We start from the raw sequence: 22,932 nt of genomic DNA, 5'->3' as shown, positions 1-22,932 counted from the left end.
ACTGTTAATATGAAATGTATCAGTAAAATATTAATTGATAATGTATTTCATTTGTTTTCCTACAATGTCTGCTCTTACAATACAACATTTGCTTGTAGCAACTACAGCAATAGTTTGACATTTCGGGAAATATGCTTATTTGCTTTCTTGCGGAGAGTTAAATGAGAAGATTAATACCACTCTCATGTCCGTATGATAAATATGAAGCTACAGTCAGCAGCCAGTTAGCTTAGCATAAAGACTGGAAACGGGGGGGAAACAGCTAGCCCGGTTCTGTCCAAAGGTAACAAAAACTGCCTACCAGCACCTCTAAAGCTCACTAATTAAAATGTTATATCTTGTGTTTGTAGTTTTACTAGAGATTTGGTGCCAGACTATTTCTTGGCCAGGATCAGTTAACTGGCGGCTGGTGGTAGCTTCTTATTTACTGTACAGACATTAGAGTGGGCTCAACCTTCTCATCTAACTCTCTGGAAGAATCGAATAAGCGTATTTCCCATAATGTCAAACTTTTCCTTCAATGTTTGTGTTTGCGATTATGTTTAGGCACTTGCAGCGCTTGGTTATGGTTAGGAAAAGATTTTGGTCTTGGATTAATGCAGAAAAAGTCAACAGTGACTTCAAGCATGAGACAAAAGGTGAAAAATAATTGTCCAGTGTTTTTGTTGCCTAAATCCAACCACGCAAGCTACTCAGGACTCAAATTTAAAGTGCTACGCTTTGTACTCCCAACATGCACCCCAACGTCCTCGCTTTGATTTCTGTGAGGTACAGAAATGTAGCGCTTCCTTCCCTAACACAAAGTAATTGAACATAATGCGGGCAACAATTACGTTTCCCATCACGTTATTGGGAAAACAAATTAGTAGTATACAAACATAATTTCTTGGAGACAGAGTTTATAAACAGCTATGGAGAAAAAATACTTGCTTGAGATAAAGTGTGTGAGAATTGGTTGGTAGATATTTCAGTTGAATGATTCACCCGTTGGCCAGCTGCTGCTTTGAATTAATATCTGTAAAATGCTCTTCCTTCCCCTCAGCTCTCTATTTCTGTTCACAGTGACAGTGCCCTGTAGAGAGAGGCGATAGAGACAAAGTGCAACACCAACTGTGATGTTTCTTTTATAAAGCTACTTCAACCTCAGCTAACCAGTGAACAATTACATTCTTAAGGTGTTAAGCAAATATGAGGCCCAAGATATCTAATGCAACATGATGAAATCGGTGAGAAACAGTATAAGCACTGAAAATTTCCCCACATACAGGTTACAGAGATCCAAGGCAGTTAAAAGGCATGACCACAAAACCAACATGCTGTTTCAGGCAAACCAATAACTGCTGATTAAATCACCTACATTAGCCATCCATCCATTTATTATCCATACCCAAAACAAGGACTTTCTTGCTGTGAGATGATAGGGCTAAACACTGAGCCACTATGCTGTCCCTCTACATAATATAAATACATTGTAGTGTGTATTCACACACAAAGAAGATGTACTGTAGAAGGAAAAGAGTGAGGAGTTCCTCCATACTGACATCATCAGCATCATTGCTCGTTCAACAGGTTTTTGGCAGGCTTTCTTAAAATGATAATTAAAACAATAACAGAAGCAGCAGCAGTGACGACAACCAATAAAGCCAATAATCTTTGTAATAATTATAATTTCTTTATTTTGTCCAAACAATTATGGATGTATAAATGTGATGAATGAGTGTAGCACACATGAAGATACTGTCACGCCATCTGATAGCTATCTACATGCAGCCATTTGTAGTCTGACAGTCTCACAGTTTTAAATTTCCTTTTGTTCTTCATCCCCTTTTTCATCATAATGAATGGCACACAAACATCATTTCCCGACTCTTTCAGCATAAAAATGCCACACAGTGAATGTTACTGTTTGTGGCAATCTGCACTCATCAGTCTCACCTCCAAACTCCTGCCCTCTCTGCAACTCTCATCCGAGCGCCCTTATATGCGTATGAATTGGCACTACAGTATTATGGTACACAGTAACTCATGCACAATTACAAATCAAACCATTTGCATGGATCGAGATGAAGTGTGTGGGGGGGATCTCGGTCTTTGCAGACCATGAAACTGACTCATCTTCATGTAAGCGAGTCAAGCCCCGGCGTGCTGATTGGTTGCATACAGCATTCGCATGCACACACACAAATGCACATACCCGCACGCATTCACACATAGTGAGATACACCCCAGGCCCTTTAGAGCTAGCATTAGTCACTCCACATAAAAGCATCTAGTCACTCCAAAGCAGGAGAGCAGAGAGAACGAGTGGGAGACGAGGTCTGTAGAGGTCTGGTCATGGCAGCCATTTTCCAACACGTACAATCGCTGCTCGGGCAGGACAAAAGCCGTGAGACCTTTAATGTTGGAGAGCCCCAAGTTTACATAACAGTGTTCGATACAGGAGGAGACGCCCCCCTGATCCAGGCTCTACTAGGATTCTTGTTTTCCATGTCCACGCCGGCCTAGACTGACCATAGGGTGAAACTTGAGGTCGTCTAACTGTAATTGATGTTGACTGCACATGTGGCACTTACATAACTGGATATTACCTATCAGCATTTAACATTAATGGTTCCCAGAATGTCTGGAACTGGTGGAAAGAATACTCAGATAAGAGGTGTGTATTCAGTTGTACATGGCACTGAATAATGCTGTGATTTGATCTGAATTTAAGTTGTCTCTGTTAAACAGCACCACAAGTGAGTAATATACAGTACCATATGTCTGTAACATCTGTTAGATAATGGTGATATACTACTTACTGACAAATTGTGTAAGATGTAATCATTGAAATATTTTGTCAAGCTGCTAGTATCTGACAGACCAAGAAAAAAGGCAAGAAAACCAAACAGGTTTTGGAGAAAAGGATGGAAGCAGAAGAGGGATTGTTACTGATATTTTAGACTGTGCAACATAATATTGTGGGTGATGAAGAATCAATGTGCATTGAGATTTCTAACTGCAGACACACAGGTTTTGTTGAAAAAGTTAGTAAATCCTAGCAAACTGAGATCAAAGATTTCCAGTTAATGTACAAGAGAGCACTCTACTCTTGCTTTAACTGGCAATCCTACTCTTATTGCGGTAACGGGCATTTTGATTATAACTATTAAAAGTTAGCTGCTAAGCTAAGTTACAAGTCAAGCTGTTGTGAGTGAAGTTGAAGTAAGCTCTCTGCAGTTTGAGAAAGAGTTTGATCAGTGTGAAAGGTGGTGTAAAATAGTTTGTCCCACATCCATCATCTAGCATAGACATTTTATTATGTTATAAGGTTGGTATAGCCAATGTGTTAGCAAGCAGTTGCCTATTTTACACATCCAGTAGATACGGAGCAACATTATCATCCCATTGGAGTCATGTTTCTGTCCACCAGATGAATTGAAGTCCAGTGTTTACTATCCTCCACCAACTCCAGAGAAATATCTGGGTCTTTAACTTTGACTTTCTTCACCAGCAAGTCATTAACTCTGACTGTCGGCTGTTTGTTGTAGGACAGGTACCGTACAGTGGGTTTATCAGAGCTTGTTTGCTGTAAATGGGATTGATGAGAGCAGTAAAATGGAACCATATAGTCAATTTGCAGCATGTGCAACCAAAACAATTAGCTCAAAGAGGCTAGAAAGATCCATAGAAATGTTGAGAGATGGTAATAATTCTCTGCAGTTTTCTAAATGCACATTGCACATAGTCATTGGAATCAGTTTAAACATCATTCATTAATGGGCCTTTAATTCCTATTAATAATATTCCTTATCATTAAATTAAATGCTCTACTCTAAAAGTGGAAGGTCCAGTAGGCTTAGTCTTAAAAAAGATTAAAACACACACCTCCACACTGCTGCTTTAACACATTCCAGTCTGATGTCCATAAGAAATGAAAGTATAATATGAAATCTGTTGTAGGATGTTGTGTTGCTAAAGTTAAAGTGGTCATATTATGTCCATTTTCAGGTTCATAATTCAATTTTGGGGTTGTACCATAATATGTTCACATGGTTTAATTTTCAAAAAGCGCCATATTTTTGTCATACTGCACACTGCTGCACCATCTCTTTTCACCCTGTGTCTTGAACGCGCCGCTTTAGCTAACGAGTGAGGCATCTCACTTCTATTCGATCGTTGTTGGGAGTTGCACATGCGCAGTACCTAGGTAAGGACTACTAGCCAATCAGAAGGAGAGTAGGGCGGGTCCTGACGAGCATGATCCCAAACGAAGCCGGTTCAACCGGTAACTAGACAAGTAATTAAAACAACTTTTAAATCCCATGAAAAGACTCAGTATCTGCAACACTAACATTGTTATCCTCAGTGAAATCAGCAGACAACAACCAAATACACTGTTGGTTATGACAACGGCCTCCACGTAAAAAGCAACTTAAACAGCCGTTGTAGATGTACTTCATCTTTTGCTGGAATCCAGCCGAAATATTGTCGGCAGTCCTATGAAAGTAAAACAGCTCAGAGCCGGTAGAAAAACACTGGGGGTATTATCAACATAGCCAAACATCAGGTTAGCATACAGTAAGTGGATTGCCGACATAACAGCTTGTAATCATAAATTCACCTCCACACTTGAAACACTGTTGTACATCTTATGATCGAAAAACCATTGGCATATTTCTATATAATTTTAGGTAAAGGTGGGCCTAGAGCTGATTAGCAAAATCACAATAACGGCAGCTAACGCTACCAAATTAGCTGAGACTTACGGTGGTTTGGTGCCTTCACATCTTAGCCTGTAACATGACGTTATAAACATACATGCACACTTGGACACTGTTCAACATATTGTGATCGAAAAGCAATCAACATTTTTTATACAGTTTTACGTACTTGTGGGCAAAAAGTTGATGAGGAAAACCATTTGAACACAATAACATTGGCTACAAAGTTAGCAGAGACCTACATTTGACTGCGACCGTAACATAGCAGCTGGTACAAGTTACTCATAAATCCACATCCACACAACAGCATTGGTCCATATCTTGAAATGCACAAACCATCACCATATTTCAACACAATTTCAGCAAACTAGCGTTAACACCTGGTACAACGTTACAACTTTAGCTGGGTTAGCTACAACCTATAACTCCGCACTTGAGCACTCGGTAAACATTGCCTTGTTTATTTTAAATAGAATCCACAACTCATAAAGCATACTTACAGGTTTTGATTCTGAATCTCCAGATTGGCCAAACAGAGTCGGAACTGCACCGTCTTTCAGAAGTAAGCATTAGAAAATCCTGAAATTAACTGTTGCCAGTTCACGAAGCAGTCCTCGGTAAAATGAAGTGAGCACAAAAAAAGGGTGGGGTGATAGTCCTGAGGAATAGTGTAAAAAATTAATTTTAACCACTGACTTTTCAATTCATGCAAACCTATTACACAGACAAAAAAGTATTAGAACACAATAAAGGAAAGGGAAAAAGCCAAAAAGCATAATATGACCACTTTAAAGCTGCATGAGAAGTATGCTGTAGCCTAATATAGCGGGCCTACATTAATAATGTAATTTGACTCATTATTAGTCAGAAGCTCTCTAAAGCCTACTCCTGTTATTTGGGTTACATTATTCGTCAACGTATGCACAAAGAGCAGATGTTTTGATTGAAAGAAGCTCTACAGTTGTTATAAACCTACAAGTTCAGTTTGTGCATAATAACTGTGGACTGCAACTGTAGTTTCTCTTCTATTTTAAAATGGGACAGAGGGACTGAAATTTAAATGTGACTTGCAAAAAAATGTGTAACTGCATAAGTGTCATATCATATCCAGACTGATTTAATATAATGTAAACAATGACAGCACGTTAGTGTGACGCACTGCCTGACCAACCCCATCATCCCCATGTCACAGGTTTGGTTTGTTCTTGATGTACAAGAAAAGGAGAATTTGTCTGTTGTCTAACGTAATCATGAGTAGCCTGAGGTATTTTTTAGACAAACAGCATTTAATTGCAGTTCTGACCGCCACTGATCCAACGAGAAATTATGAAAACAATGAGTAAAATCAAATAAATCAATAATGAGTCAATCCTTTTGATAGGCAAAGACATCATGCTGACTGTTAACATTCCAGAAAAGCAAAAATATTTTCCAACTTTTTCTTTTCAAATATTTACACATCCAACAGCCAAAATAAAAAAGCCCTAAACAATTGTAAGTCACAAGACATAGTTTTTATACGTTCGGTTATTTTATACTACAGAGTAATTTCAGCATTAAGACAAACTGATATGACTCTAATGGGCCTCATGTAAGCAGGAACAAGATATGACCACATCTTTCCAAACAAAGTGAGAATTTGTGTATGTAGAATGTCATGCCTTGACTAAACTATTTGCCTTCCATGTAGTGCATTTCAGTGCTGCAACTAATATGCTTAGACCATTTCCAATTAAGAGTGATATATGTAAATCAAACAAACCTGATGAGTAGTATTAGTAGTAGAGCAGCATTTGCATGTTTGGTGTGTAAACAATGACAATAAGACAAGCATTTGTGCAGAGACTTGGACACAGAGATTTCAGTTTGTGGGACATTCGAAGTGCCTAAAACACAATTAAACTTAGTTTTTTGTTTCTGGGTTTGTTTGTTTTCTCGAATCTGTTCTATATTCTCAAAGCCACTTGCTTGCTGCTGCGCCGCACCTCGTGGTGACATAATGCTATCCACAAACATTATCTGCTTTTCTCTGCACTCTGTATCACCTGCAACGACCAATATCACAGTCAGGGAAGCTGCAGTGTTAATTTCATTGCTTTGCCATTTTCTCTAATCCTTTTTTCAAACCCTTATTTTTGGTCAAAACTGGGTTAAATGATAAAAATCCACGCTAATTTGTGGGAGCTGATACAGACACTGATAGTATCCATCTATACAATTTCAAACTGCTTATTTTGTCCAGTTACCTGAAGGTAACTCACAGTCAGAACATGCAAACTCAACCCATATCCCTCATGTGCAAGGCATCACTTCTGAGTCAGAATTTAAAAAAATCCTATATAAATCTTTAGAGAGCTAGTTTCCATGACATTTTACAATAAATAACTTCTGAAGTGCATGCATGGCTGTCTTCACTCTCCAATGATTTTCCAGACACATACTGATGTGTGTGTGTGTGTGTATGTGTGTTTCTTGATTCCCACAGTGCGATCAGCATCTGCGGCCCCTCAAAAGTTTACAGGACCAGCAGGGCGCCGGTCCTCTGCTCACCAGCTCATCTTCACAGGGAGCGGGAGAGAAAACTTTTTTGTGGTTGAGCAGCTGCTCCATTTAATCAAATCTCAAGTTTGTTCCTAAAAAGCTGCAGCGCTGTAGGGTTTTAGGTAGCACTCTGGAAAATGGTGGGGGGGGCCTAAACTTGATATGACAAATCTTTGAAATGCTTACCTTTCCCAATGCCATAACAAATCTGTAATCCTCTGTTGCCCCAGATTGTCTGTGTGTGACAGCAAACCTAATCAACATTTGACCACACATACCTCTGTGAACGCTGCAGGTAAACTGACAGATCAGTATACCATATCGTCAAAAATCAAATATTGATTTTGTAATCTATTTTATTTTATATTTGCCATCATCAGTATTTCTCTTTTAAACACATAACATGCAACAACTGCTGTTTTTTTAATAACTGTGAGGCAATAGCATAAGCATACAAAAGCAGCTCATAATTAGCAATGCAATCTACACGTCTAGAATGAAGTAATATAATAAAGCCTGGGATGCTGTCAGATTAATGCAGCCAATTAGAAAGACGGGAGACAGTGGAGGGTGTAAAGAATCAGGTTGCTATCCTTCAATAAAAGGACATTATGCAACTGCTACATGGAAACCTCAGGCTGGTTTAAACTTACACTGAGGCTGTAATCCCAAGAGTGCTTTATTACCTGCTCTCGTCAGACTGGGCTGTGAACATTTTGTTTATGTGGAAAATGGGAGGTGACAAACAGTCTTTGCCAAGTACATGATGGCCTGGAACAAGTAAGATGTTACTGTGGATTGCAGTTGATTGGTCAGTGAAAGGGCAGGTTGTCCAACTGACTGTTTGTTACACAGCACATGCAGTTTACAGTGATAGTGGTGGAAGGTTTATCATCGAAATTCTTAGTAATTTTTGAAACAATACACTCTTAATCTCAGACTGAAGTAAACAAAAGCAGGCTTCGTATTTCTAGCCGGTGACCGTTGATTTTGCTGAGTGAAGTGACAACTGTCTGGAAGATTTTGTCAGCTCTAGCTAGCTAGCTCCATGAGTTGGGTAAAAACGCTGTCTCAGGCTGGCTGACTTAATGTTTCCAGCTGACTCCTTTTTAAAATGAGAATCATGTAAAAGGGGTCTTAAGCACTTGATGGCTACATACATGATTTTGTGCAAAAAGATTGAAGCTAAAGCTAACAGGTCCCAGGCAAACTGTTAGCATCCTCACCAGTTGATGGTCCATGAATAATACATGGAAATAAAGAAACAGCATTGTTCTTGTATTGTAATGTAGAGCTCATTAGTTCTAGTGTTATAGGTATGATAGGAAAAATGTAAGATCTGATCTGTTATTTCATTCTAACATAAACCAGATTGGCTACTTAGCTTCCATTCTTGTTCATATTTTCAAACAGTATGTTTCACTTTTAACATTACAGTAGAAAAAGCTTTTAGGATGAGAACTAACCAATGTGTTTGGTGAAAGTAATGCTAACTCAGATCTTCCCCAAATCCTGCAAGCAAGGCAAGCTGCTAATGTTAGCCTAAAGTCTGATAGCATTCAGGACCGGCTGTCACACAAAAGGGGAATACTACAAAGTAAATGTGTTAGTCTTGAACAAGCCTTTTTTTTAACATAACCTGTAACCCCATACACTAGTGTAGTTAGTTAATGATGTGCTCATTGGCCTTGAAAGTAACCTGTTAGGTAACTACTGTAAGTAGTAAGCTAGTTAGCTGGACATGCTAATGATTGCAGCTTATGTTAGAACATATAAACACACTTTTTAGTTAATTCCTAACAATTTTGGTTTTGTGTTAATGGTTTTTTGGAAAGGCTATAGACACCATTATCCAAACTCTTTAAATCCAAAGTTTGATAGGCCTGCAGTGCCTAGTTACGGTTGCTAAGTTATGATTGGGTAATCTTTGTTTGGGCGAGGGGTTTAGCGACTGGTGACCCAACAGAACCAGTGCCAAAAAAATGCTGGTCATGCTTTCTCACCTGGTTGAAAGCCTGTTATCTTTATCTCACTACTGACTGCCTTTGGCTCACTCTTTCTCTGACCAATAAGTTTGGACAGCAGCTCATCAATAATCAGAGTCAATGGCTTTCTTGAGCTGAAATGTAACTACGTAGATTTACTCAAGTATTGTACTTGTACTTTACTTGAGTCTTTTCTTTTCATGACACTTTATACTTCTACTGCGCTACATCTCAGAGACAAATATTGTACTTTTTACTTTCACTACAATTATCTGACACCTTTAGTTACTGTCTACTGTATACATTAAGATTTTGGCATACAAAACATACAAAGAGTTTATAAAATATGATTTTTTGTTATAAAGTAAACTACCAAACAATTTATACAAGTACAGTTGAAATGATTAATCAATTAATGGATTGACAGAAAATTAATTGGCAACCATTTTGATAATCGTCATTTTTGATGTAAAAACAGTTCATTGATCCAGCTACTCAAATGTGAAGATTTGCTGCTTTTCCTTTTAATCATTTTAATGATTTTAATGTATTTTAATAATGTTGAGGTTTGGACTGTTGGTTGGACAGAACAAACATTGTGAAGGTGTCACTTTGGGCTCTGGGTAACTGTGACAGCATTTCTCAGTATTTTCTGAATTTTTTACAAACCAAACAATCAATCGATGATTAATGGAGAAAAAGCAGCAGATTAATCCATAATGATAATAATCATTAGTTACAGTTTTATGAAAAACAGTTAAAAGTTAGCTTCACCTCAACCAACTACAACAGTAAAATCCTGCTTTTACATTAATGCGTGAGTAATAATAATCTAATGATATAATATATAATAATATAACAGTCACAGGACATTTTTCTGCATTGAGTACTTTTACTTTAATACTTTAACTACATTTTCTTGATTATACTTAATACTTAAGTAACATTTTCAATGCAGGACTTTTGCTTGTCATGGAGTATTTTTACAGTGTGGTATTATTACTTTTACTTAAGTAAAGGATCTGAATACTTCCTCCACCACTGGTTACTTTGCAGATTCAGATTATTAAAACAAAATATAATCAACTAATAAATTATGATGTGTTATTATAGATCGCTGTAAACTACGCAGCAGTATATAAAGTATAAAGCCCCACCAGCTGCAACATGAAACTAATGCTTACACATAATGCATCACAATTTATAATCCAATAATATAACATATATTATTCTGAAATAGGCCATTCTGCACTTTTAGTATATTTTGATGCTAATACTTTTGTATTTTCACTTAAGTAGAATTTTGAGTTCAGTAACAGAGTATTTTTACACTGTGGTATTGCTATTTTTACTTAAGTAAAAGATCTAAGTACCTTTTCCACCACTGTTCAATCCCGTCCTCTTTGAACCATTTGTTAATGGTTTTACAAGACGGTAGCTCGACCCGGCTCATTTTTTTAAAGGGCCAACAATTATCGTAAATACTCACATGATGACAACAGCTGGGATCATCTATTGTGTGTGTTAGCAATGCAGCAAGCTGACAGGCCTTTATCAGGCTCATTAATGTATCAGAAAGACAGATGAACGGAGAGACATTCCAGCCTCGTGAAATTCCACTCTGTTTATTTGTTGTTTTCTTTTCATGTTGCTTTGATTACTTCTAAGGAAAATATTTTATCAGTGAGGCATTATCAGTGATGGCTCATCTATGAAAAGATAATTTACAATAATTACTTAAAACAATAATGTACAATTCTGTTCCTCAAACAAACAGGCATTATTATGTTGTTCCAGTCTATGTAATTGTGCTTGATTAATGATTTTTCCACAAAACCATTATATTTATGAAAAAAATGACCGGCTGGATCAGTGGAAAAACTGTGAACTTTCCTGGTCAAATTCTTAACATTTAACCATTTATTTTTTTAGGGAACAATGTGCTGATACAATGTTTATCCTGCACACCTTTGGTGATTTCACTTATTTTGGCTGATTAGTCCTGTCCTCAGGACTGTGTGGGCATTTACACATTGTTTGATTAACATCTCCCTCTCTCTTACACCTTGATAATACTATATAAGTATTGAGGGAATGCACATGAACACAGCAAAAATGGTAAAGAACTGTTATACAGTTGCCTGCAAAAACAGACTCAGTAACAATGCCCATTCATAGCAGCAATAGTGGATTTGTGGTGGTCAGAGTGGTGGTATCACATTAAAGGTATCCTGCAGAGAGGCTGACCACTATGGAGCTATGGTTTAATGTGCGGGTCCTTGTTTTGCTTGTGTCAGCCACGCGCACAAAGACACACACACACACACACACACGAGTGCACGAGCATGCAAGTGACATAATACAAATTCCTGCCAATGGTTTCACACTATTCCACTGATTGACGAGTGGTGGTGATGTGGCAAGAAAAGTAGCAATGCACCAGAAGAGGCAGGGAAGAAGAAGACGGCAAGCTAGCAAATATGTAAACAATGCACGTTTCAAATAAAAAAAACTTTAAAAAAAAAGATGAGGAAGGAAATTCATTCCACATGTTTGTGTTGAGATCTAATCAGTCATAATAACTATAAAAAAATACTTCTGTTGGTGTACAGTGCCTTTAAAAGTTCACATTTTACATTGAGAGGTGAAATATAAAACACTGAGTCTACCCACAGTGCACTATTGTTAAGATAACAACCTGCCACTAAATTTCACTGTCACTTCTCACCTCTGAAACTAGAATATGACTTTTTATCACTTCTGATACCATATTCATGATCAGTGTTGGACATTGCTGCTGTACCAAAAGCATTACATGAACACTTTATGAAAGCTTACATGTGGTTTGAATGGCTGTGCTATCTAGTTGTCAACAAGTTGTTTCCAGCATTGAATACACTAAGAAGTAAGAGGTCATCCAAAAAAAATGCTTTAAATTTTAGACAGGAGCATCAACAATGAAAGAAGATTATTTCTCTCATGGCTGAGTTGCCAGTTTATGAAGTACATAGACCCAACTAAAACAAATGCAACAATGTCTAATACAGCCATACAGTAAATCCTAAGGTGTAAGGATAGAGTGTGTTCTATGTTGTATAGATTTGTGGGACTTGACTCCCTTCATGAAGGCTATAATGTTCAGTTTTTTGTTGAAGCTGTTTTAGAGAGGTGTTGATTCATCTTTATGATAATTTTGGAGGCTGTAGTTTGTAGTGCTGTTTTATTATTGTGTTATACTGATAGGTGTTTTGTAATATTTACTGTAGTCTACCTTAATTGATATAAATGGGGTGGACACAATATTAGAAACAACTCTCTGAATAACACAACGCATTTCAACAGGGCCACAAACTCCAGCCTTCAAAATATAGCGGTTTCAACAAAAACTGTAGAGTATCATCATTAACTCCTCTGCACTGTATGCATGTTCTCCTTGTCTTTGGTTACCTTTGGGTGCTTCAGTTTCCTCCCACTGTCCAAAGACATGCAGGTCAGGTAAACTAGAAACTCTAAGGAGTGAAAGTGAGTATAAATGTGTGTGTCTTTATTTTAGCTCTGTGAATAACTGGCAACCTGTCCAGCGTGTTCCCTGCCTCTCACCCAGTGTATGCTGGGATGGGCTCCAGCCCCCTGTGACCCACAGGTATTAGCAGATGTAGAAGATGGATGGATGTCTTGGCTGCAGGTAGGAGTCATTTTGTGAGCAGCTAAATGAGCCATTTGTCAGCAGGGTCAACTTTGACTTTGACCTATGGCTGTCAGCACAATTTGGCTTCTGTTATGCAGAGCAGGTTGTTTCAATCTTGACGAGTCGACTGTCACAATACTGGTCTGTTACATTCATGGACACAGGTTGAAAAGATCTGTTTAACTGTAAGACATGTCAGACATTTTAATTTTGGAGCTGTTCTGTCTTTTAGTAGTTGGGGCTTTTGCCAACTTATGACCATGTAAAAGGTTGCGTGGCATACAGTTACATGCACTTCTGTAAAACTGAACACAATGCAGTGAACAAGTATCCAGTGGATTCCAGTACACTGCAGAAAGGCTGCACACTATGTTTGAAATAGCCACATTTTTTGACGCTAGTTTTATTTTTAAATTTGTGACATACTAATGAAAGGCACTTAATAGAAGCTTTGGCCGAGACCAAGACAGTAAAATTCAAGCTGAATGATTGTAGGACAACACCACCACAAAGCTAACAGTATGTTCTGTGCTATGCTGGGCCAGGTTAGGGCCCCTATTGAGCCCCCACACACATTCCCACAATGCATTCTGCCCAAAATCCCAGAAGCCAACCAGTATTTATAACCTGGAATACTGTCCTCCCCCATGTTTGCTGTATGTCTGTTAGTTTGTGATATTAACTGAAATATTAAAGATGTCCTTTATGCCTCTCGTGTCCTATGTTATTGTGCTATATGTGAATGTAATTATTTTTTATGTGACTCTTTTAACTACTCCACGCTGCCATTTTGGCCAAGACTCTCTAATAAAAGATATACTGTAATATATTTCAAGAGACTTCTTGGTTAAATAAACACATATTAATAATACATTTTGACTGTGGCCCCGTCTATGAGACTTAGCCTTAAGATAGCGTAAAAATGCAGGAGCCACCGTACCGTTCAGTTTTTAATTGTGCTTTAGAGTTGCATATTACCACACAAATGAGTAATTAATTAAAGTACAACAAAGTAATCCAGCTTTGGTTCTGTGCAGTACAAATATGACTCTGACCCCGTAGAGTTCATTCTACAAGAAAACCGGAATCACTGTGGTTCACTATTGTTTGTACTGTGTACTAGAATGGAGCATTGTAAACAACATATATGAATGAGCAGTCCATTCACAAGAGGATAATACTGTAGCTGTGTCAATACCTTTTAGAGCTGTGACTTATTGTTACTTTCATTATCAGTAAATCTGTCAGTTCAAATCAAATGATTAATCAAGTAATCATTTAGTCCTAATAAGACATAAAAATTGCCAAAAGCACATCAGTAGCGACCATAAGTGTGCTATAGTGATATCTTCAAACTGTTTATTATGTCTGACCAACTGGCCAAAAGCCCCAGAGGTCTTCATGTTACAATGGTATAAAATAGAGGCAAGCAGCAAATCGTCACACTGGAGAAGCTAGAACCAACAAGTGTTTGGTGTCTTTAACAGATAAGTGACTCAGACTATTAAGTGATTAGCAAAACTGGCGATTAGCTTTCGTTTGTACTCTGTTCTTCCAATTATTACATAACCTAGTCTGACATTATGTACTGCGCACTCACTTTCTTTCCACCTCTCCTTTATGTCCTTTGACAGTCATGGAATACTTTTTGAGAAATAACCATAAATAACTCAAACTTTGTCACATGGCCCGGCCATATGGTCTAAATCTGCACTACAAAGACTCACCGTGCACGTGACAATAGGACGCTATGAACAGTCAAAACCATTCAGCCCTGTTATGTGGCTCAGGATGATACAGGCTGTTTTCAGCTCTGTCAGCTCAGCAGCTACAGGCCTAAGAATATGCCTGACCCACACACTTTGCTTGAAAATTTTTTTGGATTGCGCCTCTTGCCATAAGCCACATTATGTAAGTGCTAAGTGTGAGGTATCAAGAGGAGTTGGCTCCGTGCCAGGATGGTGCTGTGTGTTTGGTTGTGGGTGTTGAAAATATCTTGTAAGAATAGTTCCTCTGAGGATATAAACACACAGTGCAATAAATTATTATACACTGATGCAGTGATTATGTGCTGAGGAATGTTGAGAAGCACTGAAGGAGTGAGTGACAGTGTGTGTAGATCTACTGTATGAATGCAAATGTCTGTTGATTATGACAAAAGGCATATTTGTAAGTACAGTATATGGTATCTTTTGATGGATTTTATCTTTGCTCAAAACACTGCAACGTACTGTGAAGTTACATTTTGGCTTTGTAACTTTTCTGAGCAACAATTATTATGTTTTCTCAACTTTTTCCCAACATATGAGACAGTTTCTAGGGCCCAGAAATCTAATGACCCCAAATGTTTAGAGATTTTTTGTGGATGTTAAATAAATGCTGAGATACTTCAAAATTATATTATTTTGTTCTTGTGTTATTTATAATATATACTGCATCTTTTGTGATCCCATCTATAATCCAGGTGACCCCATGTTGGGACAAACTTTGCACTACTTATTGACCCCTCCACACATGTTTTAAGACATAAAAATACTCTTCTTTGAATAATAATTTGTGTCTGATATAGTTCTCCCACATAAAAGTTCAATTACCTATTTCAAATTTCTTAAAATTACATCTACTCCTTCCTCATTCCTGCTGGACACAAGTTGCCTCCTACTTCACTGTAAAGTCCATTCTCAGTGTTTGTGCACTAGAGGCTTCGAGTTCCCACCTCACACTTGTGTACGTTGCATACTGGACCATGACTGGCTTTCAAACTACTTGTGATGTCTCAAAATCCTGCTCGTACGTACACGTCCTAAACTGAGATTTAAGGCACAGAGAAACTTTCCATCTTCATCAGATGAACGTGAAAACGGCCTTCCAGTGTCAAACTCTGCACATACACCATCCTGCAAACTGAAACTCAAACATCCAACTGAAGTAACAAAAAGCAAAACACATTTTTGAATCGATGGGTTTTTCCCATTATGTTTTTCTTACATGTATAGATTTAGGCATCAAAAAGTTTTCACATTTGAAATCCTAAAAGGCATTGATTAGGCTGATAAATGTTGTGAAAAAATATATTCTGGCTTCATGTGTCACAATGTCCTCAATCTACACCTGCTGTGGAAGGTGAAAATACTGACAATAATACGACTGAACAGCAGAGACAAAATAAGGAAACTAAAATCAGTTATCTTTTTATGTGGATGCAATCAAGACTGTCCAAACAAAGCAGGGAGTAAACTCTGTAGCACTTTAACATTACTTTCAGAGTTATGTAAAAATAATTACTGTTCTCAAGCTTTAGCTTAAGTACTGCATTTGTAAACTTGTCAGACACTAATGAGCCACAGAATCCTTTGTGGTAAATCTTCCAAAAGCTTTGGCATAAGTTCTCAGCAGGATGACCTGATGTCACCTTAAATGAGATAATTACAGCTATTATGAATGTGAAGGTGTTTGTAATATTGTTGGATATTAGACCTGAGTGTGGCATAAACGTTGTACAGGAGAAACATTCAAAATGACCACATGATGACTGGAATGTGCGCCATATTCGGCAAGCGTCCATCTACAGTATTTTACGCACTATTACGCACGCGTAATCATGCGTCATTTTTTGGTCTAGGGGGCAACCAAGTGTTGAAAATACTATTGAATTGGCTTGATACTATTAAATATGCTGTGTATCTAAATATTGTACGTAGTGAGTGTTGCATTTGTTGTATTTATCGTCCTTCGGATATTTCAACATATTTTCAGGAGCATTATTGGCTCACTCCCATGACACTGGGAGTTGTTTTCATCATCACTGGATAAAAATCACAGTCACACACGACCTGTAGGCTACATACCTTGGAAGACATCCACATCCCGAAGATCCTCTGAGCTCGGAGATAATCATAGTCCTCTTGAGGAAAAAAAAAATATTTTGTGCACGAAGTCCAGCGGACAGGAGAGGAAGTTGCTCGCAAACTCCCCTCCGAGGACTTTCCACAACAGAGTCATTTTTGCTATAGCTTTCCATCTGCGTCCGTGTAAAGGGATATTGTCATTTTGAGGTGGATTAAATGAATCTGGGGAAACTGTTGTCGCCAAGGCCCCAAGCCTGTCCATACAAAACCTGGCGGGGGCAAGTCATTTCTCCAGCCATTTTTAACTCTGATTCCTGTGCTTTGCTCTCCTGGTGGGTCAGCAACACAAGGCCTTTTTTGGCCTGTTGTGGAAAAGCATATTTGTGTAGATGTCATAGAAATAATTATAGCCCTGGTTTATTTGATGACTGTTAAATGCTATGTCTTATCAATGAGCTTTTTTTTATTAATATTATGTGTTGGAACAGTAACAAAAGTGTTTTATCTGTCTTCGGCTTTTCCTTTATAGGAGTCCAATTTGTATTGGCAGCGCATGAAAGAGGTTATTAATATCCTTAGTTTGCTCTCTTTGAGGAAGTTGCTCAAACATTCTTCATCTAAGTGGTCAGAGGATGACTAAATTATTGCCATTTGCATGGCCTACAGTTTCTGTCTCTAAAATAAAAATCAGCCAAACCCAGCGTAAAGTCTACATTAGTGCAAACAAATTTGAACTTTATTGCATAACAGCAAAACGATCATCCCTACCCTTTCTGTTATTGACAGATGAAACTCATAAAGTGCGAATGCATAGCCTGTCATGTCTAGAATTTCGATTTGATGTCAGATTTGGAAGCCCGCACAGGTTAGATGAATTCATTAATCAACCCATTAGGTAACTATTGGTTATAATTGTTCTACTCGTTCCTAAAGTTTAATCAGCGTGGAGAGGATTTGGAAGAAACAATTGTTCTGAGATGGAGAGAATTAAATATTTTAACTTGCCAATTGGTGACCTGTGAGTATGAGTGTGTGTGTGTGTATGTGTGTGTGGGATCTGAGGCGTGCGTAAAACTTGTGTTAGGGAGACCACCTGCTCTTGGGCATACAATATCTTTATAGGGCGTATTCTTCTTTAGAAAAAAAGGAAAAAACGAAACTCTACTTGTAATCACACGTCAGTCTGAATGGATTTTGAGTTAGTACTGTTTTTCCTGCTTATGTCTGTGCCATTTCCTTTACTAGGGCTCTTGTCCAGCCCGCAAAGCGACTCCGTCACCCCCTCCTCCATCTCCATATACTCCGCTTTGTCACCCAGCGAGGAGCCAGAGGTTGAGCCTTTGAATTTCCTTAGAAAGTCCGGGAAATACGGGCAGCCCGGGGGCATGCTCTCCACCACCGGCGTCTGGTCTTCGTTATCAGTCTCCCTGTGGTAGAAGTAGTTGAAGTTGGACACTATGACCGGCACCGGGAGCGCGATGGTTAACACGCCCGCGATCGCGCAGAGGGAGCCCACTATCTTCCCACCAACAGTGATGGGCTTCATGTCACCGTAGCCCACCGTGGTCATGGTCACCACGGCCCACCAGAAAGCGTCGGGGATGCTCGTGAACTGAGAGGTGGGCTCGTCCGCCTCGGCGAAGTACACCGCGCTGGAGAACAGGATGACACCTATGACCAGGAAGAAAATGAGGAGGGCCAGCTCCCTCATGCTGGCACGCAGGGTATGACCCAGGATCTGCAGCCCCTTTGAGTGCCTGGACAGTTTGAAGATGCGAAACACCCTGACAAGGCGGATTATTCTCAGGATGGCAAAGCTCATCGCTTGCTGCCCGTTGCCTTGGTGCTGCGCCAGGTCCGTGCCGAGAGTTATGAAATAAGGCAAAATGGATACAATGTCTATTGAGTTCATAATGTTTTTAAAGAAAGCCGGTTTGCTCGGACTCGCAAAGAAACGGACTATAATCTCAAAGGAGAACCAGATGATGCAAACCGTTTCCACGATGAAAAACGGGTCGTTGAAAGGAGTAAATCCATGGTCAGGTTGAGTGGAGTTGTGTCGTGGCTGTAGATACTCTTTCTCATCCCTGAACTCCGGCAGCGTCTCCAAGCAGAAAATGACAATAGAAATGACTATAACCAAGACGGACACGACTGCTATCCCCCTGGCAGGGCTCGAACTCTCCGGATACTCAAAAAGCAGCCAAATTTGGCGCTTGAACTCGTCCTCCGGCAGAGGTTTTTCCTCCTCTTTGACAAAACCCTCATCCTCCCGAAACTTGAGTATCGCCTCTTCCCCGAGTTCATAAAACTTCACCTCCTCGGAGAAGATGTCAAACGGGACATTGACTGGTCTTTTCAACCGCCCCCCTGACTGGTAATAGTAAAGAATGGCGTCAAAACTCGGTCGGTTCCGGTCGAAGAAGTACTCGTTCCTTAGCGGGTCAAAGTACCTGATTCGCTTGTCGGGGTCTCCCAGGAGAGTGTCCGGGAACTGAGTGAGAGTCTTGAGCTGAGTTTCAAACTTCAGACCCGACACGTTAATGACAACTCTCTCGCAGCAGCCGCAGTCGCTGTAAACATTTTCGTATCCGGACTGAGGGCGCCTGTCAGTGAGCGAGACGGTTTCCTCCTCATCATCCATGTTACACAGAAAACTCGACCTCTTGCTTCCCCGGTCCCCCTCCACCTCCTCCTCCTCCTCTTCCTCGGCTCCCTCAGCCTCTTCCTCCTCTATCATCATGTCCTCCTCGGATCCGAGCAGGGCCAGCTCCGAGTGGCGCAGGTCCCCGCCGAGAGTGGTCCGGCTGCGTCTCCACCGTCCGACGCCGCGCTCCTTTTTCCGCTCTCTGAGAACTCTCTGCTGCTGCTCGGGCTCCTGCTGGTGCTGTGGCGGCTGCGAGGAGGAGGTGGAGGAGGAGGAGGGGCGCGAGGCGGTACCGCCGCTGCTGATGTTGGCGCTCGTGGAGGAGGCGGCGCGAGACTGATGCTGGCAGTTGTTAAGGAGATGAGCGCTCGAGGAGGAGGTGGAGGTGGAGGTGGACCCCCCCACGCCGCCGCCGCCGCCGCCGCCTCCTCCCTCCACACCGGACCCACCTTCGGTAGCTGCCGCTGCAGCCGCCGCTCTAGACTGGGCAACCTGGCGCTCCCTCTCGCGCTCCCTCTCCCGTGCGCGAGCTTGGGCATATCCGTAAGGCAGGTGACTATTGCACCCGCCGTCCGCGCCCACCATGGCAAACTCCATTTTAAGTCAATGAGCGGTTCGGTCCGTGAGCGCTACAGTAACCGCCTCAGGGCGATGTGGATGCAGGCCAGAGGATAAAAGTTGCAGCTCGGAGCGCACAGAGAGAGATAATGAGGCATCAACCGGTTCGACCAATCAGTTGTGAATATGAGAATGTCACAATAACAAACGCACCTCAATCAAGTCCATGCTGAGTGCAGTCCATGTGGCTACTTACATGGTAGGAGACACAGGCCTCCAATATTTTATGACATCATTACCAAAATATGTAAGGCCCGGTGGCATAGCCTGTTACGCAGACGCTCTGTGTCAAACTTGCAGCGCCCTTTATTTGTTCAGCATTATAAATCACCAAGTCAACAAGCTACACCAAAACAGTCTCTCCTCGCTTTCTCCGGTGCCCATCAGGTGGTTAAATTCTCCACGACCGCGGCTTGCGCCCAAATGCGTCTTTTGATCCTCCGTGGTCACTCCTGGTTGCCATTTTATGTGATGAGATAAAAAAAAAACTGGATCTTTGCTGTTATATTATGGAGCTCCGGTGAATCTGAATGACTTTATTCATCTGATGCTCTCTGGAGCTGCGAGGAAAAGCAAAGACAAGACAAGAGAAAACAGCAGTTGGTTTAGGCGGAAAAAAAAATGTATTATGTCCGTTGTTTTGGCGACTGCATAGTCCGGGATAACATATTTTGCAATGTAAGGGCGATAAAACTTCATTGGCATATCATTATTATTATTGTTATTGTTATTATTTATTAGTATTATTATTGTTATTGAGTGAACGTGAAGGTAAGCTTTCGGAAATGAATGCATGGAAGACATTTGTGTTTAGAACAGATATTACGCACACATTTTGCCCATTAAAATAGCCTACCTTCATTCTGACATTCATACTTACATGTGAAAAGGGGCCAAACGAAATCGCCTCAGCCCCCCTACAAACAAATCTGCTGGAGGAGGAGGAGGAGGAGGAGGAGGAAGGGGTAGGTTACGTGAGGATGCAGTTCTTCGCTTTTGCCCAAATTTCCGTCTGGATTTTGGGGGGTAATATCACAAATCCCTCGTCGTATCCAGCCAGCGACCATATCATCCACTATATACATCCGTGCTCTGACGCACTCTGAGGAGGACACTTTTTGGCTGCGTCTCGACGTCTTGTCTCAATTCAACAGGATCTATCGCCACTTCAGCCCCCGTTTCTGCTGCATCGCTCCTGGTATACTGGCAGCAATAACCATTGAAGAAAAAAGAAGCAGGTGTGCAAGCAGCGAGTTGGCATCAATGACACCTCCACACGATCACGGCGAAAAGATGCGAGGGTGGGTAAAAGTTTACCTTCACACAGGCGAGGGGAAATGGCCCCATGGTTGAGTCTGAGCATCACACATCTGTCTGTCTGCCGCTGTAGCCCTACCTATACTCCGGTATCCTTCCTATTGTGTGTGTGTGTGTGTGTGTGTGTGTGTGTGTGTGTGTGATGATGGAGAGCCTCGGTGAGAAAGTCGTTCATGTACCGCAGCGCATGCAGGCGGTGCTCGGTCCTCCCCCAGTGGATGCAGCCGGTCACTGCGCACCGTGCTGCAGTCTCACACCCGAGGCTCCTTTGCCCTTCATCATCACTGCTGGGTGGCAACCGGTGTCCTTACCCCAAAAAGTAATGCATTACTCTCCATTCATCCCTAAAGTAACGTCGATACTTGTAACTCGCTAGGAGTGGAGCGTAAAAACGCCTTTGCACTTGGAGTTTTAAGTTAAATCCATCCTCCCAACCCAAAAAAACATTGGTTGTTTTTGTCCTATTTTACGTTTTAGAAGTGATCATAGAAGAAGGTCCCTGCACATTTTAGTAATGCTCAGAAATATTTATTGAACACTTTTCCTTTCAATATTTTGTCTTCATCAAGCATACCCCACAAGACCAGAAATCCATATAAAGAATTCACCTGTGTGGGTCCCAAATCAGAGTTTACATTATAAATGTGTGATTTTAAAGCATTGGCAATACTCCATTATACATTTCTCTACACTGATTTAGCATCAAGCCTATCAATTTATTATATGTTTCCTTGACACCCCCAAAATATAAGTTTAGTTCTGTGTTTTACAAACCTTCTAAAATCTTAATATATTTGCAATTTCCCCTGTGAGTAAACAGGGAAACTAAACATCATTAAAGTCCACAGTTTCTGCCATCCCATTTGATATTTGAATAATTAAATAGAGCACTTGGACGCCACCCATTTCAGAAGTGAATTAATTTATTTGTTCATTATCTTTTTACTGTGTCCCAGAACCGTTCGGTCAATAGAAATCAGAAAGAAAACTGAACGTGTGTTGATGCTGTGGATGTAAAATCAACAGCTGCTCAGACAAGTAACGATAAAATACAACTTTAGTGTCTACCACAGTGGAAATTTGCTTTTGACAAACCCTGAGCAGTATAAAACATTGCAGTATTCCAGTACAACATGTAAAAACATCACCTAAGACATGAATGACATCAAATCTACATGGACAGCCCAGCAAGTGTTACAGATATGCAAACTACATCTCTAGAAAATTCCAATTGTATTGAGAATGAAGGACTTTTTGTAAATATTCTTTTTTTTTTTGCCAGAGGTATAAAAATCATTCAGCACGAATGAAATGATTGTCAGGGCTTATTACAGGCCAGTGACAGCCACAGGATGTTTTTCTTCTTTTTTTCAGAGCATTTGATTTATTGATTGCTGTCAGGATGTAAATAAGAATTTCAACAGATATGACAAAAAAAAATGCTTCTGAAATACATTACCTACCCTAGCTTTAAAGATACAATACCTGATCCAAATATAAACAAATTTCAAAACACAGGAATAAGATCTACTGTCCCTCCTAAATGAATGTAGAGATCTGTTAATAGTTTCGCTAAATTAAAGTT

At 40.1% G+C, this 22,932-nt stretch overlaps 1 protein-coding gene across 1 annotated transcript in view; it reads right to left on the bottom strand.

Annotated features, from left to right (window-relative positions):
• kcna4 (potassium voltage-gated channel, shaker-related subfamily, member 4) overlaps window positions 1–21,674 on the bottom strand; it is a 55,697-nt gene extending 34,023 nt beyond the window's left edge. Inside the window, exons 1-2 of the mRNA XM_044183709.1 lie at window positions 20,911–21,674; window positions 16,766–20,590 (exon numbers count right to left, since the gene is read on the bottom strand). Coding sequence (XP_044039644.1) covers window positions 17,937–20,009 — 2,073 coding nt within the window. The 5' untranslated portion in view covers window positions 20,010–20,590; window positions 20,911–21,674 and the 3' untranslated portion in view covers window positions 16,766–17,936. The remainder of the gene's footprint in view (window positions 1–16,765; window positions 20,591–20,910) is intronic.
• Between the last annotated feature and the right edge of the window lie 1,258 nt (window positions 21,675–22,932).

This window comes from Siniperca chuatsi, linkage group LG1, assembly GCF_020085105.1.
Source record: "Siniperca chuatsi isolate FFG_IHB_CAS linkage group LG1, ASM2008510v1, whole genome shotgun sequence".
In the NCBI taxonomy this organism is placed as follows: Eukaryota; Metazoa; Chordata; class Actinopteri; order Centrarchiformes; family Sinipercidae; genus Siniperca; species Siniperca chuatsi.
Note: the sequence above shows the minus strand (reverse complement) of the source record. Positions and strands in the feature narration are given on the sequence as shown.